The sequence below is a fragment of the Cebus imitator genome, unplaced genomic scaffold (genome assembly GCF_001604975.1).
Source record: "Cebus imitator isolate Cc_AM_T3 unplaced genomic scaffold, Cebus_imitator-1.0 Scaffold220, whole genome shotgun sequence".
NCBI lineage: Eukaryota > Metazoa > Chordata > Mammalia > Primates > Cebidae > Cebus > Cebus imitator.
In genome coordinates this window covers 2,253,870-2,273,715 of record NW_016107535.1, presented here as the reverse complement: position 1 = coordinate 2,273,715, position 19,846 = coordinate 2,253,870, and the positions used below count along the sequence as shown (strand labels likewise).

The following is a 19,846-nucleotide window of genomic DNA, read 5'->3' as shown; positions in this document are numbered from 1 at the left end:
GAACATATATACACAGGGAGACCTTGATATGGTTTGGCCGTGTCCCCACCAAAATCTCGTCTTGAATTGTAACTCCCACAATTCCCACGTGTCATGGGAGGAACCCAGTGGGAGGTGCTGAATTATGAGGGCAGGTCTTTCCTGCACTGTTCTTCTGATAGTGAATGAGTCTCACTAGGGTCTGATCATTTTATAAACAGGAGTCTCCCTGCACAAGCTCTCTTCCCTTGTCTGCCACCATGTGAGATGTGCCTTTCACCTTCTGCCATGATTGTGAAGTCTCCCCAGCCACATGAAACTATAAGTCCAATAAACCTTTTTCTTTTGTAAATTGCCCAGTCTCAAGTATGTCTTTATCAGCAGCATGATAATGGACTAAAATAGACCTTTTTATTCTTTTATATTTGTGGACTATTTTAAAATACACAAGAAACTGCTGACCATCCCCCGTGGAGAGAAGGCTGAAGAACTGAGGGTCTGGTGTAGAAGGGAGCGTTCCCCAAAATGAACATTTTTATAATATTTAAATATATATTTTATAATGTGTAATATTACTATTTTAAAAAATCAACCAGTTTTCAAAGCTAATGAACATAATAAATTAATCACTTCCTGCATCCATGAAAAAAACAAGTTAAAATGTTTTTTATGCCTTATGCATAGTGTAAGGAAGACCAATCACTTGATCAACTTGTGTTTTTTTCTATATCTTAAAAAGATTTCAGACCCTATTATGTGCCAGTCCTAATGCCAGGTGCTTAAAGGACAACAAAATCAGAATTTGCCCTCAAGAAATTCACAATTCAATGGGAAGACCTCACATTCAGTCTTAGAGGAAGTCTGTTGCTTCTCTGGCTCAGGTATAAAATGTTTAGTAAAGGCAGATGCGTCCAAGACCATGACAGGAACTTACCCAATTCGGCATTCTGCTCTGTAGCCCTCACCAAGTCTTTTGGTAATTGTCAACATCTGTGAAACAATTGACACACCTCACCACTCCCACCTCACTGAGCTTTTAGGAGTAATCCTAAAGAGACTTTTTATAAGAAGAGCTACTAGCCATTTTGGTTTTATCCATTGAGCTTTACAGAATAATTTCAATTCCCAGAGGCATTACAGTTTTGAGATACCTATTTGGAATGTTCTTCCCCTTTGGTTCTCCTTCTCTGGCTAACTCCTACCCAATATTAAATATTGGCTCAAGTGTTTCTTCTGAAAGCTCTCTCTCATTATCTGTCACACAAATTAGGTCAAGCACATTTCCCCCATGTTCCCACAGCTCTTTCTTCCTTACATTTAACTATTTACTTGTCACGTCCTCACACAAATTTACTGATATGTTTTGGCTGTGTCCCCACCAAAATCTCAACTTGAACTGTATCTCCCAGAATTCCTTTGTGTTGTGGGAGGGAACCAGGGGTGGTTATTGAATCATGGAGGCTGGTCTTTCCCATGCTAGTCCTGTGATAATAAATATGGCTCACGGATTTGATGAGTTTATCAGGGGTTTCTGCTTTTGTTCCCTCCTTATGTTCTCTTGTTGTCCCCATATAAGAAGAGTCTTTTGCCTCCAGCCATGATCCTGAGGCCTCCCCAGCCATGTGGAGCTATTAGTTCAATTAAACCTTTTTTTGTTCCCAGTTTCAGATATGCCTTTATCAGCAGCATAAAAACAAACTAATATATTTCCTGAAAGTTGTGGATACCTGGAGGCCAACATAGAGCAGGAACTCTACAGTTTGATGATTTCAACTTCAGTGATTTCACTATCCTCCCTTGGGTTCTCCCAGCTTACAGTGACAAACTGAATTTTTGGGTAGTTCTCCCTGCATGTCCATCCCTGCTAGACCACTTCTTCAAGTCTAAGATATATACTCACTTGTCCAGGGACATCCCAGGGAAGGTAAACTTGCCCAGGCAGATGCGATAGACAGCGCTCAGAGGAATCCGCTGCAGCTGCACACAACTGAGCATGATGAAGTCGTATTTGCAGATCAAGAGAGTCTTGTCTGTGACCAGCAAAATTATCTCCTTCTCATTGTTCCAGTGGTCTATCCTATAAGAATCATCATAGCAAATACAAATGGATAACATAGCCTAGGTTAAAAACAATGGCATTCACATCTCTCCTAGCACAGAAAACAGTGAAGTTTGATCAACTCAGAAGGGAAAGAGGCTGAGAAATACCTAATACCACACAACTACCCCACTCAGTCTGGTCCTGTAACTAAAGAAGGAGGAAAAGTGGAAGATGATGGAGAAACATTTTGTCATCCCGGAGTTCAAAGATGGTTGGTTGCCCATGATGGAATCCATTAAGGGAAGACCAAGTGTGTGTTGCATCAGCAGTCGACTGACTCATACTTCCCCACACCTTCCCAGTTCTCTAGGAAACATCATGAAGGACATCTTCCCTCATGGATACCAAAAATACCTTTTTGTTCTAGCTGAATCTGCACGGCAAAATTTACTCACTATGAACTAGCCTACACTAATTTCCAAAGGTTGCATTGCTGACTGGAAATCAGTCAAAGACCTGAACACAGGTCTGCTGTCTTCCAAGTTATCTCATTCCTACTTGCAGCCCATCCTACCATATCCTTGTGGTAGAAATGTAGTGAAACAGGTGAAGTGAGATTTTTATGAACCTGAGACAAAGTAGACACTAGATAAGTGTTTACTGACCTCAGGCTTGAGAGCTTTCCAGGACACACATGGAAAATTCTGACTGATAGTTAAGAATTTCTCCAACAGACAGAACAGAAAGAAAAAAGCAATTGCTGCTTGTTAAAAGAGTGAATGTGGCTCACAATTCCCCCGACTGAGAGCAGTTTTGCTGTCTGTCTAATACAGCCTTTAGGATACAGCACTTCGAGATTTATACTAGAATTGTTTAGTGCTTGGTTTTCTCTAAAAAACTGAAAAGGTTGATTTATGACCAGTTCATGTCTGAATCCTCCCCACACAGAATCAATCTAATGTGTGAATGACATGGGCACCTCATTCCCACCATTCTCCACACAGCAACCACAGTGCAATTCTTAACATATAAAGAGAATGATGTCATTCTCCATTCATTTTATTAAATACCATCCCCTTGATTTAGGACCAAATGCAAGGTCCATAACATGGACTACATGTCTGTATAATCTGGTCCCTACCCAGGGTAATCTCAGAGTAGGCTAAAAACACTCATTGTTCAAGTCATGGTTCAAATACCTCATTGAAAGATGATTTCCTAAACTCCTGTATGAGCTTGGCCTCATTGTATTTTATCAAAGCAGACATCTTTTCCTCTTTGCAGCATTTATCACAGTTTGTAGGAAGAACGAAATAAAAAATGTTTAGCAATGGGTACCATGTAGGCACTGACCAATCAGAACATACACCACAATACTGAAGGTAGGGAAATGCTAATAAGTACAAGCTGAGTAGGCTGAGTATTAACTCGTGTGTGTGTGTGTGTGTGTGTGTGTGTGTGTGTGTGTGTGTGTTCCATGAGGGCAGAGACTGTGTCTGTTGGGTTATTCACTCCAAACCCTCCAATCAAATAGCCTGCACTAAATACGTAACTATTGAGTAGATAAATAAAATGCAGTTATCATCATTTTGGAGGCCTTTTGGGGGTGTGAAGGTGGAGGTGGAAATCTGTAGCTCTATCACTTATTAACTCCATAATATCAGACTTTTAACCTTTCTATGTCTCAGGTTCCATGTCTGTGAAATGAAGACAATACTAGTACTCACATCATCAGTTTGGGGAGAAGATGAAAAGAATGATCCTCTGTTAGGGCTTTATAAATTAGCTGTTATTATTGCTGGAAGGGACCTGTGACACTAAGTGACTTGGGTGACCCAATCATGTGCCATTTCTCAGTGTAGTCTAAAGACAGATAGGCGAGATGAAGTTAGGAATTGAATCATTGGGAGGACATGCATGAGAAGCTAGGAAGGACAGAGAAAGGGAGACAGAAGAGAAAAAAAGGAGAAGCAGAAAAAGGAAAAAATGAAGGATGAGGTCATTAATTGAGGTTCTAGTATATGCCAGCCATTATATATTCATAAGTATTAGTTCTATATCTCACCACAACCCTTTGAAGAAGGTGATATCCAAAGTCACTCAGCTAGAATAGCATAGTAAAGTTTGTGGTATCGTGAAAGGAAATGGCGTAAGGTTTAAGTCTTGGCTCTACAGCGTCCGTCCAGTGGATCCTCACCTCCATACAGTGAAACTCACCCCCTCCTCCCCTTTGAGAGAAAGAGGGAATTCTCAGTAGTCTGCTTGACATTCTCAGTCTGAGTCAGAAAGAGATGAAGACTAAAATTTCTTATCAGATATCTACATAAGCTTCCCTAAATAGATTGCATCTACTTAGCAGGAAGTTATAAACTGCTGCCTAATAAACCAAACTTGTTTTTAGTCTAAAAAAACGGCAGCTTTTGGTTGAATGGTTTTACTGAAAATGTCAGCACTCCATAATGAGATTTATTTTAAAAGGTAAAGGATTCAGGGGGAAAAAAGGAGGATTCTTTTTAGGAACACAGAGTGCTCTGCTCTGACACAAACTCTGCATAATTTACATGTCAGGAATATCTAAATTCAAGTAAACACACAGGCTTATAAACAGATTGGGGTCACCATCTCAAGTTCCTGGGTTGTATGTTTGTTTATTTAGACGTCAATCACACTTTTTCCTCTAAGAACTCATGGAGAAACATTAAATTACATATTCCAAATATTAATAGCATTGAGCTTTAAGTGGTAATAACAACTAATACAGGAATCAGAATAAAAATATATCGTGTTTGTACAGCTCATAGAGGTTTATGAAGTCCTTGAATATCAATATTGTCCTTTAATCTTCGCAAGAATCCTTTGGTCTAAATGTTATTACCTTCATATTGAAGACAAAGAAACTAAGGTCCACAGACCCTTAAAATGACTTGTTCAATGTTTTGCACCCAGTGAGCAATGGTGCAGGGATCTGAGACAGGTACTGAGACACGACATCCAGGCATGGTGTTTGCTTTCTCTCAGTACTACCGACCTTTAAAAATTGAACACTTTCAGTATGGTGTGTAAACAGTAAAACCCACCTCTGCAAGAAGCTGATGTGCTGAGACTTACCATTCCTGGAGCTGTTCCTTGTAGCAAACTTCTTTTTCAAAAGAACACTCAAGACTGTCTTTTTCCACCCTTGCCCCCTTTCAGTGTTCCCTGTCTTAGGGAAGAACTCTCCGTCCATCCAGTTATTCAAGCTAGAGATCTGAGTCATTCGGAGTCATCATATTTCCTCACATGCCATGCCAGGTGCTAAAAATTTTACTCCTGTTTGTCAACACCACCCACTTCTCTGCATCTTCCCCTCCACCATCCTAATTAACCTTTCATCATCTCCTGCCTAGATGATTGCAATCACTCTCTCACTAGGCTTGGGTTACTAGTCATCCAAACCTGATTTCCTTACATCTTCTCTTGCTCTCTTCCTACTACAGTAGGGTGAAGAGACTGGAATCCCACTCCTGCAGAGTGGATTCTTTCAAAAAAGAACAAAAGCAAATCTCATCTTTACTGTCCTACCCTGCCTGGTTTAAAACACCTCAATAGTTCTTGCTCTTTTGAGAAATGACAAAAACATTTAACCTGGTCTAAGAGTTTCTGCACGGTCAAATTCTATCTACTTATTCAATTCCTTCTCAGGCCAAGTCTCTCCACTCCATGTCCTTCATCTTCATTCAGATCCTTGAATTCATCATGCCCCCTCCAACTGAAGGCCTTTGTCCATGCTGCACCCTCGCTGGTAATGTTCATGACCTCCACCTAGTTAACTCTGACAGAGCTGAGCTCCGTTACCCTTTACTCCAGCAAGCCTTTGCAAACCTCTGTGGCTACTTCTCTTCTTTCAGATATACACTTTCAGACCACACATATTTCCCCTTTATGGTACTTATCTTGGATGCTATTTTATAGTTATTTCTATGATTACATAATTAACGTCTGTCTCCTCTACACCGCAAACTCTGAAAAGACAAAGTCAGTTCTTAGCCTGTGTGTCCAAGGTTGAAATATCCAAAACATACTTCTGAAATGAATTACCAAGAAATAAGCTATCCTTGCACTGCACAACATATACGCAGCTCGTGCTGCTTGGAGAATCCAATTCTCAGGTTTATACAGTGAAGTGGTACCCCGCAAAATAACATTTCAGTCAATAAACAATCAGTAATACTGAAGAAATGTTCTTGCCAAAATAGTGAAAAGAGCAGGACACAGAATGTTACCTGTGGTATCCTTCCAGTTTTGTATCAAGAACAAAATAATCCACATATCAAAATGTTAGCAGTGATTATTTGTGAGTCGTGGAATTTCAGGTGACTTTTATTACTTTTTATGCTTTTATTTGCCAGAGTTTAATTTTTCTAACGAGAAACAAATTAAACCTTTTTGATATGAGAGGTATTTTTAAAATAATGTTAAATATCCTTAAGTTTTCAGCTTCAATGTTATCTACTCCATGGGGCCTTACCCTCGCCTCCCCTACCCACAAGTGTCTAATATCTTTCCTCCCTTTAATTAAGCACAAGGCCAGGCATGGTGGCTCAGGCCTGTAATCTCAACACTTTGGGAGGCTGAGGTGGGAGGCTCACTTGAGCCCAGCAGTTTAAGACCCTTCTGGGCAACATAGGGAAACCTCATCTCTACTAACAACCAAAAATAAAAATTAAAAATTTAGCTGTGTGTATTGGTCTGAGCCTGTAGTCGCAGCTACTCAGGAGGCCAAGGTGGGAAGATCACTTGAGTCCAGGAGTTCGAGGTTTCGGTGAGCTATGACAGCACCACTGCACTCCAGCCTGGGGTACAGAATGAGACCCTGTCTCATTCAATCAATCAATCAATCAATCAATATGTACATGCCTCTATCAGTGCCTCATTTGTGGCCCTAATAACCATTTTCTTTATATTGCAGTGCTTTCTATCCTGCCCATTCCTCCCCCATGCATATTACGTGGATACCCCTCTAAGTGCAGAATCAGTGCTTTATTTTTATCTGTGTCTCCTCGCTGTGCTCAGCAAAGAGGCAAAGAGGGAATAGGGCCTCAGCAAATGAGCAGATCACAGGATGAAGAAAATAGAATCATGAGATCCATTCCCTCTGTTGCAAGAACCCATCTTCCCCGGCAAAGGAGTCTGTGCATCTCATCTAGTTGCCACTTTTCCTCAGCACCACGAGCACTTCCCCAGTGGATGAGAAGGAGCCGAGATAAAAAGGCACCTGAGAGCTCCGTGGGTCTGCAGTTTCGTGGGATGACAACAGTTTTACCAGCAGAGGGCAACAGCGAACTAGAAATCACAGGCAGGCCCCATCCCTACAGCTTCCAATGCCCACACCCAGTTACTCAAATCATCACAGACGCCCTCCCAGTGGCCCCAGCCCCACACCCAGCAATACTTTCAGCTGCTCTTTTAAAGCTGTGTCAAATCCTTTTGTGGTTTGGAAATAATTTCCTTCCAAGAAAGGTTTTCTTTTAATATTATTCTCTCTCTCTCTCTCTCTCTTGCATGCACACACACACACACACACACACACACACACACCACACATACTCAGCAGAGGCATTTTCCTTGATATTAGTTACTAATCCTGATTTACAAATCCACCTTCATGCACCCTTCAGACCTCTCAGCACAGCACAGCCCTTGAAAACATAGTGTCTTGGCTAACCAGGAATCAGAAACCCAGGAGGAAAAAAACTGAATCTTTTATTCCACATATATTCCCTGGGCACCGATGGGGTTTCAGGCCCTGAAGAGGATCCAGTTTTGTTTTGCTCTTCAAATACAAACAGATGAAAAATGCATGGCATTAAAGCAAAGCAATTTCTCTCCCTCTGAGTTAAGTGGAGTTTGGAAAATTTAGCTAAATAATCCACATACTTTTCTTTCAATCATTTGGTTTCTCTTTACCTGGGTCTTTCCAATTGCGTAAAATAGGGGACTCAAAAAGTAAACACAGGATGCTAATAAAAACCCAATGCTCACCAAGTTTCCCTGTTCCCACTGCCCCATGCAGCCAGTCACATGCCAGGATCTGTGCTAACTACCAAGAGCAGAGAGCATATTCTACCACATTAAGGAATACACAATTCTCTGAGATGTGAGGGGAAAATATGTAAGGAAGAGTAATATGGTGTAATGAGGCTTGACAACAGTAACACAAGCCCACGGAGGCAGGACTCAGTTCTCCAGATTCCCAGCCTGTTGTCCACAGGGCTTGCTACTCCAGGCGTCTACTCGATGCCCTTGAAGAAGGTTCTCTTACCAACACTTCGTTGTCTGCTCTTTGGTAAAAATCTCAGTGTTGGGAAAGCACAAATTGCAAAGTAGGAATGATTCTTTGAAATGTCCACAAGGAATGAACTTGGGAGTATTTATTCATTTTGCTAACACTTCTTTAAGGTGCACTTACTATAAGGCAGAAAGAGTATCCCTATAAAAGACAGGTAGGAAAGACCTGGAAATACTCATTTATGTAGGGGCTACATAAATTTTTCTCTTCAGTAAGAAAAAGTAAGCTACTTTTTCTCTTTAGTTAGGAAAGTCCTACCATGAGTTCCATCATAGTTGATTACAGAAAAAAAGCGGCCATTTTTTTCCTTTATAAAACAAAGGGCTTTGTAAGTTCTAAAAATACAATAAAAATTGCAAACATTAAGTTTTAGTTGATAGAGATAGATATGCACCCAAATACACACACACACACACACACACACACACACACACGTTTGAAGCTTCTGAAATTTACATGTCCGGAGAAATAATTCTGTCATGCATTTTTCTTAGATTATAACAACAAAAGCCTCCACACATTGAGGATCTTCTATGGATCACGTATTGTGCTAGTAGCTATGCACATATCATCTCTTTTAATCTTCACCAACAATCCTGATAATACAGATGAGCCCAAAATTCCTGAGCAGCGATGGGCTTTCTGCCACACAATTCTGAGGTTGAAAACGAAGCTGTACCACTCACTAGCTGTACAATCTTGTAAAAGTTACTTATTCATTCTGAGATTTGGTTTTCACTTCTCCAACATGAAGATAATAATACTGTATTCCTCATAGGACTGTTGTTAGGATAAAAGAGATATGACACACGGAGAATTGAATGCAATACAAAGCATGAAAAATATTCAAATGTTGGTTATTAATATGACGGTGATGATGAAAACTCTTCTAAATCTCTTAAATACTTTGTAGTATTTATTGAATAACAAATGAAGTAATGAGGGGGTGAATGAAGTAAATCTACTTAAAGGGAAGTCCTCAAGCCTATAATAGTTTTCATAAACATAAAATATTTTCATTTTAATTTCCTAAAATAATTTTTTAAAAGTCATTAATTTCATATATATATGTGTGTTTGTATGTATGTGTGTCTATATATATATATATATATATATATATATATACATATATATGTTTTATAGGTATGTGTAGGTATGAGAGAAAGAAAGAGAAGGAAAGAGAGAGAAGTTTCTGTCTGTTTGCCTGTTTGTTGGTTTTTCTGCCATAGCTATTTGTATTTTCATTATATTGCAAGTTACTGAAGTTATAGTTAAGTTACTCTGGGACTTAAAACACAGACCACGCGTTATATGTAAAATTCCCTTTGTAGGTGGTTGCTGTGGAACACCTTGGAAGTAAGAATCTGGAACAGTTGGAAGAAAGATCCAAAAGGAAATTCACGAGAGTACCAGTGGAAGGAGTGATGCTACATTTATTTAGATACCCTGGCCAGAAAAGCCAACGGTGGAGGCAAATACGAGCCCCCATCAGAAGACACAGGGGCAGCAGCTTAGGATTAAATTAATAGCTCACAAGCAAAGTCGCTGATATGCAATCGAACTTTTTCTCACTGTGTGGCATAAAGAAGGCATTTATTTAGAAAAGCAATACCAAGTAATCAGGACAGAAGTAACCTCCCTACTAGTCCACAAATATTAATGAAGCCACTATTGCCCTCCAGGCACTAATGGTATAATGGTGAATCAAACAAGCCGCTATTCCTCTGCTACTTAACATTCTAGGAAGGAACACAGACAAAAGGAAACAGACACATCAATACAGAGACCTGGAGAAAAAGGAAGTAGGAGAACATCCGTGGGGATAGTATCCTAGGTAAAGTGAAACGCTGTTGCAAAGGCCCGGAGATGGGATCCCTGAGGTCCATGAGAGCAAGGAGGCCAGCGTGACTGAAGCAAGGGAGCAAGGAGAGTGGAGGGAGATTGGAGCAGAAGCCAGATCACTTGCAGGGACAACACATTTTTTGCAATTTGTGACTATTTTTCCTAATAAATGGTTATGATCCCCAATTTACAGATGGAGCAACCAAGTCTGAATAAAGGGACATGGATCCAGTATAAAGTGACAGAGCCAGGGCCAGAATCCAGCGGACTCTCACCCCAGGCTACACACATTCCATCAAGCCGCTTCACTCTCTCTACCACACTACCGTCAGTAAGAGGATATTTTCAATGCTACACAAAAGAAAAGACTCTGGGCACGCCCCCATCCTTCTCTCTTTCCCACAAAACCACTAAATAGCTGTTGAATAGCTCAAGTACTCTACAGCACACCAGGAGCTAACAAGAGGCCCACCCCCAAGGGACTTTCTCCTCCTCTGAATTCACTTGAGGGGATTCACTTGATCAGAAGCCAAGGCATCTGGCAGGAGAACAAGACCTCATTCTAAGGAGGCTGTAAGGAGGGAGAACAGAGGGACATGATGTAGAACAAATGTACTCATCTTGCCACCTCCATTGTTTTATTATTTTAAGCAGGAGAGAGATCTGCCTACTCTACTATGTTGGTTCCAGCTTGTATGGTAGAGGGGACACAGCCCAGATCAGGCAAACCCAAGCTGAGGCGATGTGCCGTAAAAACACTCTGAGGAATCCCACAGAAATCTAAGAACAGGAACCACAGCACAGCTGGGCTTCCTGGTACCTGAAAAGACACAAGGAGAAAATGCTACACTGTCAAGAGTGGGTCTCTGTCATGCTTCCTGTGTCTCTCTATATACCTCATGCTTCCTGTTGACTGGCGTGTGCCTTCTGATACCATAAATATTCATTCCTCTTTACTTCCTTCTTGCCTGTGACTTTTAGTCGTTTTCTTAGTCCTGACTGTACATGAATTTTCAGATCTGCTCTCAAAATTAACTGCGGGCTGGGCTCAGTGGCTCACGCCAGTAATCCCAGCACTTTGGGAGGCAGAGGTGGGTGGATCATGACATTAGGAGTTCAAGACCAGCCTGGCCAAGATGGTGAAATCCATCTCTACTAAAAATACAGAAATTAACCAGATGGGGTGGCAGGCACCTGTAATCCCAGCTACTCAGAAGGCTGAGGCAGAGAATTGCTTGAAACTGGAGGCAGAGGTTGCAGTGAGCCGAGATCGCTCCACTGCACTCCAGCCTGGGCAACAGAGTGAGTCTCTGTCTCGAAAACAAAAACCTAACTGCGGAATCTCTATCTCTCAGTTCAGGTTCGGACAGAGAATTTTGTTCATCCAGATCATTCCCTTAAGCTGTCCCTTTGGGTCATAAGCTGTCTAATGATTTAATGTCTCTTTGTTCAATCAGCTATGGCCAAAGCCTGAAGTTCTACCAAAGAAAATAGAAACTGTCTGTCAGTTAAGAGCAGTTTATTCTTTTGAAGAATTGTTTTAGCTCTTCTAATTTTTTGGTCTTTCCGCAAAAATTTTAAAATAAATATGTCTATATCTACAAAAATATCTTGCTTAGAATTAGGAATTGCATTTGATTTGTATTTCAAATTTGAAGAGAGCTGACATCTTTACCATGTTGAGTCTTCCAGTCTACAAACCTGGCATGCCTTGTCATTTATTTGGATCTTCTGTGATTTCTTTTATCAATATTTTGTAGCTTTCAGCATACAAGTCCTATACATGTTTGTGAGATTTGTACTTAAGTAATTCTTCTTTATTTTGCATGATTACAAATGTTATTATATTTTTAATTTCAGCTTTTACTTCTTGATTGCTAGTACATAAACATGTAACTGACTTATGTTGCTGATCTTACATCCTGAATATTTGCTGAAATCATTTATTAGTTGTGGAAGTTTTTCTGTTGTTGTTGTTTTTTATGGATTCCTTTTAAATTTCTAAATAGATTATCATGTCATATACAAATACAGATAGTTTTTATTTTTCCTTTCTGATTTGTATGCATTTTATTTATTTTATTTTTGTCTTAGTGTGCTGGCTAGAACTTCCACTATTACACTGAATAGTAATTCAACATAATTTGAATTACTAGAGAATTCATTGAATTACTAGCATATTCAATGTAGTGAGAATGAATACCCTTTTCTTGTTCCCAATCTTAGGCAGAAACCATTAGACTTTTCACAACAGCATGATGTTACCTATAGATTTTACACAAATTTCTTTATTAAATAGAGGAAAGTTTTCCTCTTTTTTTGTTTTTATCATGAGCGGGTGCTGAATTTTGTCAAATACTTTCTCTGCCTCAGTTGGTATGATGATGATTTACCTGCTTTAACTTGTTAGTATGGTTGATTATATTGATTGATTTTCCAATTGGACCTGCCTTGTATCCCTAGAATACACCCACTTGGTTATGGTGTATAATTCTTTTTACACCAATAATTTTTTTAAAAAAAGAATACTGTGTTATATTTGCTATTATTTTAAGGATTTTTGCATCTCTAGTCATGAGGAATACTGGTCTAGGGTTTTATTTTCATACTGTATTTGGTTTTGGTAGCAGGTTACACTGGCTTCATAGAATGAATTGGGAAGTATTTCCTTCTGCTTGATTTTCTGGGAAAAATACATAAATTAATGATCATTCTTCTGTAAACATTTCATAGAATTCTGAGCCTAAAATTTTCTTATAGAGGAAATTTTTAATTATAAATTAAATCTTCTAATTTTAGAGCCAGGGTCTTGCTCTGGCACCCTGGCTGGGGACCAGTGGCATGACCAGAGTTTTACAGTTTTAAATTTATTATTGCTTATTTATTTTTCTACAAATCACACACACACACATACACAAATCACTTAAAGCAACATTTAAAAGGATGCTAATGTGTTACAAATTTACATTGATTGCATTTTTTAAGTTACAATGTAAGAAGTGTGTAGTAACAACTTGTATCAAAACAGTGGATAAAGAAGCTTTTCTACTGCTTCAGAGTGGAGGGCTACTGTCTCATAGTTGAGCCAATCTCAAGGCAAGAGGGAAAAAAATTACAGCCCCAAAGCACCCAGCATGACTTCTGAAGAAAGAAAAATTTAGTTCAGGGACTAAAACTGCCCACACTGAGCAAAGCCTGGTTCCAGGGACAGAAGAGCAGCTGCCGCCGCCCTGCCTGTACAGCAGTCCTGCTTCCCCCTCCCGGAACTCTGGTAGGAAAGGCGGGAGATGCACACCAGTTACCCTGCTATGGAATGGAGGCCTGAGGACAGGACATGGCTACAAAGAGAGTCTCAAACTCCTGGGCTCAGGCAATCCTCCTGCCTTAGCCTCCTGAGTAACTGGGACCACAGGCATGAACCACTGTGTGCCTGGCCAATTTTGTGTGTGTGGAGACAGGTTCTCACTATGTTGCCTAGGCTAATATCCAACTCCTGGGCTCAAATGATCTCCCCGCCCCCTGCCTTTAGTCCCCTGAGTTATTCAATTTCCTAGTTGTTGTGTTTGTTTGCTTTATTTTGTTTTATTATACTCTGAGTTCTGAGATACATGTGCAAATCGTCCAGATTTGTTACATAGGTATACATATGCCATGGTGGTTTGCTGCATCCATCCCCCCGTCATCTATATTAGGTATGTCTCCTAATGCTATCCCTCCCCAATCTCCCCACTATTAGTTTCCTCACTGCTATAGGACTATTCAAATTTTTTATTTCATGTTGAATGAGTAGTAATAGTTCGTGTGTTTTGAGAAATTGGTTCATTTCATCTAAGTTGTCAAATTGACATGTGTAGAATTGTTAGCTATAACCCCTTATTGTCTCTTTAGCATTTGCAGGGTCTATATTGATATGTTGTGATATCCGCTGTTTATTCCTCATATTGGTAACTTGTGTCTCCTCTACTTTTTTTTTTCCTTTTTTTTTTTGGTCAACCTTGCTAGATTCTTTCAATTTTCAATTTATTGATCCCTTCAGAGAGCCAACTTTTTGTNTTTTCATTGATTTCTATTCTTATATATTATTTTACTCACTTTGGGTTTGTTTGCTTTTCTTTTTCTAGTTCCTTGAAGCAGGAGCTTAGGTTATTGATTTGAGACTTCCTCTCAATTATTATGTGCACTTTTTCTTAAGTGCTATAAATTTCACCTTCAGCACTGATTAGGCTGAATCCCACACATTTTGATATGTTGTATTTTTTTCTTCATTCAGTTTAATGTACTTTTTATTTCCTTCGAGATTCCCTCTTTGATCACAAGATTATTTATTCTCAGCCAGAGTGAATATTATTATTATATTACTATATTAATAATATATTATTATTATATTACTATATTAATAATATATTATTATTATATTAATAATAATATATTATTATTCACAGCCAGAGTGAAGGTGTGTAGAAGTATGTTTAATTTCTGACTGTTTGAATATTTTTCTATTATCTTTTTATTTATTTCTAGTTTGACTACATTGTAGTCAGAGAACATACTCTGTATGTTTTTAATTATTTCAAATTTGTTGAGTTTTGTTTTGTGGCATAAGTAAGGTCTTGCATCAGCACCCATATGTAATGTAGATGCTTAAAAATAATGTGTATTCTGCTGTTATTGAATATTAATTAGATCCAGTTGATAGACGGTATTGTTGAGTTCTTCCAAATCCTTCCTGATTTTTGGTCTGGTGGTTATACCAATTATTCAAACAATACTGTTAAAGTCTCAAACTATAATTATAGATTTGTCTATTTCTCATTTCTATTCCATCAGTTTTTTATTTTATGTATTTTTCAACTCTTGTTGTTGCTTGCTATCTTCACATTTAGAATTGCTGTATCTTCTTAGATTGCCTCTTTTATCATTAGATAATATCCATCTCTGTCCCTGATAATTTTCTTTACTTAGCATTCTGCATTTTTAATTAATTCCCATAGCAAAGCATTTCAGAAACCATACAACTCTTGGGCTGTGCAGTTCTGTCTACTGCACAGACCACTGGAAGCACAGGTGTCCTTCTCTTCTCCCTTCTTGCTCTGCTTGCCCTTCCTAAATCCACCCTACCTTTCCTCCAGACATGTTGGCACAACCCAGGAATGCCTTAGATAGAAGGCAATGCACTGTTTGTAAATCAAGAGGCATGTTTACTCCTAAGAGGCTATAAAAGTTGTTTGTATAACTGCTGTTAAAATGGTCTAAAAGTATTGATAGCCCCAATATTAAGCTTTGTTTGCTTTAAGGAAACACACTGGCAGCCCCCTAAATAATGAAGACTATGTTTAAATTATTGAACAATTATTTCCAGAGCCTAATGCATTTCTAATAATATCAACACTTTGTCTGATATCCTTCAGTAGCTTAAGACAGAAGTGCCTACAGTGGCCATGAAGGAAACATAAAAGCAATGGTGTGCTGTAAATCTTAAACAGGCTCTAAAAATAATCATAGCAATAATGTCCTGACTTTATTTCCTTGGTATAAATAACTGTCGTAACTGATTTCAACACACCAAGGGGAGGTTCCTGACATAAAGTTGGAAGAGACCCATAGGTGGCTCTCATGAATGGGTAAGAGCTGGTTCCCATGCACGATCGCACGTTGTGTTAGATAACAGAGGGGCTGGTGCAAGGCAATGGGCAATGGCAATGTGTTGGCAAGCTGAGAGCGCACAGCCTTTCTGAAGGCATTCAAAATTAGATTTAAAGAAAACACTGAGCAGAGTGGAAACGGCCGATGGATCCCCAACTTGTGACTCCAGAAGAGAATATAATCCAAACTCCTTAAGCTAGCATTTAGAATTCTTTAAATTCTCATCCTTTCCTAACTAGCTAGCTTCTTTCTAGTTCTCTCACTCTTGCTCACTATAATCCAGCCACATTGAAGTGTTTGTGATTCCCTGAGTCTGTCTCTGATACCCTGCATGTATTATTTTCCTTTCTGGGAATGTTTTATTCCATCATTTTCCTTTGGAAATCCCTCCTCCTTTTTAGATCCTGATGTCTTCTTTACCTAATGCAACAATACACAGTGAGTTTTATGTCCCCATGGAATCATTTGTAGGGACACATACCAGCATGTATCCTGCTCTGTTGTAACTTTGTTTACAAGACTGAATGCTCCTTGAGGATAGAAACTGTGTCTTATTTATCACTATGTTTTCATTACTTAGGGAAGAGTTGGGTTTACAGAGAGAGCTCCGTAAATGCATAAGTAAATGTATGAATGAATGAATATAAATAAACATTACTACTACTAATAATAGTAATAAGCCAACTCTTACATGGCACATAACATATGGCAAAAAAAAAAAACTGTTGTAAGCATTGTACATTTTACAGTAATTTAGTCATTGAAATAATCCTCTTAATATCCCCATTTTATAGATCATAAAACTGAGGCCCAGAGGACATAAAAGATTAATGCAACCATAGCCAAATAGCTTGTAACTGATGGAGCTAGGCATTTCACTGCATCAGACTTCTTTCGCCTCTTGACTTTTTCTGAGTCCTCCCTAACTGGTAGCAGTCAAGAGAAAATAAACACTTCCAAGTACATTTGTGACTGCTGCAACTAAGTGCCCTCACTGTCTTATAACGCAGGTCACTTAGAGACCATTAGCTACCAGGATAAGGTTGCTGCCATGGAGAATTTATAGAGAAAAGCATTGTATTTAATTAAGAGGTTGTCAAAAACACCCACCCAGTATAAATGGATGCTGGCAAGAGAGATGCTTTTGTTCCTGCCAGAGTCCTGCCACAGGTCATTAACATCTTGATAGATTTGAGTCACTTTCTAGCCTGAATGCTTTCACCCAAAGACAGAAGCAAGTCTTACTGGGCTTTGAGTTGCTTGGAGTTCCCTGGACAGGGAGGAAGGACACAGATGATGGACCCTGCTAGTATCAGCGAAGGACTTCATACAGTGGATTACTGGATCAGAACCAAATCTGAGTCAAGTGTGTAATAAATTCTGTGTCCAACCATGTGCCACACACTGTACTAATCACTGGGAACTAGGCAGAGATATACAGAACATAAGTGAATCAGAATCAGGCCCTGCCTCAAGGAGTGCCTTCTTCACAGCGTGCACAATGAACCACACTGTGTCATATAATGTGAGCACAAAGAAGGGAGATAAGATTATTCTGGCTGAATTAATAAGAAAAGGCTTTCTGGACTTGGTATCCCTGAATGACAGGAGAAGGCCAGGTCAGCAGAAAGAGGGGAGAGAGGCATACAAAACAGAGGAAACAGGGTGAGTGCAATCATGTGGCCAAAGGATAGCACCAGAGATCTGGGGAAACAGCAGGCAGTTTAATTTGACTGACGGAATTTGTAAAGGCGCATAATGGCAAGTAAGGCTGGAGAGAGAAACGCAGTCAAGACATACAAGGGCTTGTGAATGCAACAGACGTATATGGAAGCAGTGAGAACCCACTGAAATTCTTATGCATGAACATGAGAGTCATCTGGACCCGTACCTCTCAAATTTTAACATGCGTAGGAATCAACTGGGGATCCCGTGAAAATGCAGATTTGTGTCCAGTAGGCCTGGCTGGGGTGGGGACTAAGGGTCAGCTTTGGTAACAAGCTCCCAGGTGATGCTGGTGCTACTGAATTGAGGACCACACTTTGAGTAGCAGGGGTCTAGAATAGATGGGCATGTACAAAAATCCATGGGGTTAAGTAGAAGATGCAGTTCTGAAATGTTGATTTCCATAGTACTTTTATCATTCAGTTCCTCCTGATTTAGTAAGGATTAGAAATCCCTGATTTCCAGTTTTTTAATCTTTTTTTATTTTTAATTACTGGTAGTAGTGTTTTTATTATAAGATTAGTTTAGCAATCCTGATAACATAATTAGTCTGTGACAAAGTAAAAGTGTGATTGGCTTTAGTCCAGCAGCATCGTCCACCCTCCCTTACAGGCATTTGACTTTTTTGTTGTTCCTGGTCAAAGACTAAATAAAGTCAAATGAACAGCATGAACCAGAGAAAGATCTGGAGAGGAAAAGGTCTCTGAACTTGCCCAGTGAACCCCTCATCCTCTTTCCTGCAAACAAAAGACAATCAACAAAGAAAACAGACACAGGCACAAAGATTATTAACCAATTTGAACTGCAGTGATCACTATATTGGGAGATGAAAAAAAATCACAAAAGGCAGCAAGAGCAGTGTAATGAAAAGACAACTAGCCCAGGCAAGAGGCGTCACGAAGTCAAGCCCTCCTGTGACCCTTAATAAGTGGTTGCCCTTCGACAGGTCATTTAATCTCTGGGTTTCTTCATCCGTAAAATAAAGCCAATAGTTCCTCCCTGCCTTCTCCCATGGGTCTGTTTGAGAATCGCATAGGATAGCAGATGTGAAGGCGATCACACACACTGTTGCTTGGGGGACCAGGATGCTTAAAAGAGGCAACCCTGTGCCTGGAAAACAGTCTCTGATCACCTTTTCTTCAATGTTCCTTCGTCTCCCAGGCTACTCTTCTTTTTATTTAAAAATCTATTACAGCCCTTTCTTCTAGAGAATCTTTCTAAATTAAGCATAGATGTCCTTCACACTTCCACTTACTCCACCAAATCCAAGAAACAGCATTTTCTGTTTTTCAAATAAGTTGTTGCCAGAGGAGATCCAGTATGCTCTTCAAGGAATGCCAAATATGAAAGAATCAGCCCTTGTCCATTGAAGGCTACAATATAACCGAGGCGTATGTGGAATCTTTGCACAATAGTGGAAGGGCCATTATGGCAAAAGTCAGGACAACATACCAGGTTGGAGCCTTATTTCTGAAACTTTAGACCTGTGCTACTCTTCTGAGCTGAGATCTTTCATTTATAAAAGAAGGTAATGTTTCCTACCTCAGACTATTATTGTGAAGATTAATCTGAATGAAGACAAGACTTTTTAAACTATAAAGTGCTATAGAAATATTATTATTATAGAAATACTCAAAAATAAATTGAGAGGCTTCATATAGTGTCATTTATCTTTCCAATTATAAAGTCTTACTCTGTCCCACTGATAGATATTTCTTACTTGGAGATTCAGTTTTAAAAGAATAATAATAAACACCTACATTCATGTGTCATTGACAGTTTGGAGAGTGATTGTCTGATAATACATGAATGATTGAGTAACTTTGTAAAAACTATATGATAATCAGGAAAAATACAAGGAAAAGACTGAGAGAAGTTTCATTTAGAGAAGACCATCAAAATTATATACATTTGCACTTTTAACAATAGCAAAGACACAGAGTCAACCTAAATGTCCATTAATAATACACTGGATAAAGGAAATCTGGTACATATACACCATGGAATACTATGCAGCCTTCAAAAAGAATGAGATCATGTCCTTTGAAGGGACATAGGTGGAGTTGGAGGCCATTATCCCTAGAAACCTAACACAGGAACAGAAAACCAAATACCCCATGTTCTCACTTATATGTGGGAGCTAAATGATGGAACACATGGACACATAGAGGAAAACAACACACACTGGGGCCTATCAGAAGGTAGAAGGTGGCAGGAGGGAGAGGATAATGAGTCATTTGATTAATGAGGCTTAATACCTGGGTGATGAAATAATATGCACAACAAAC

General features: G+C 39.3%; 1 protein-coding gene across 1 annotated transcript in view; it reads right to left on the bottom strand.

Annotated features, from left to right (window-relative positions):
• TPRG1 (tumor protein p63 regulated 1) overlaps nt 1–19,846 on the bottom strand; it is a 144,717-nt gene that overhangs the window by 73,730 nt on the left and 51,141 nt on the right. Inside the window, exon 4 of the mRNA XM_017549588.2 lies at nt 1,880–2,056. Coding sequence (XP_017405077.1) covers nt 1,880–2,056 — 177 coding nt within the window. The remainder of the gene's footprint in view (nt 1–1,879; nt 2,057–19,846) is intronic.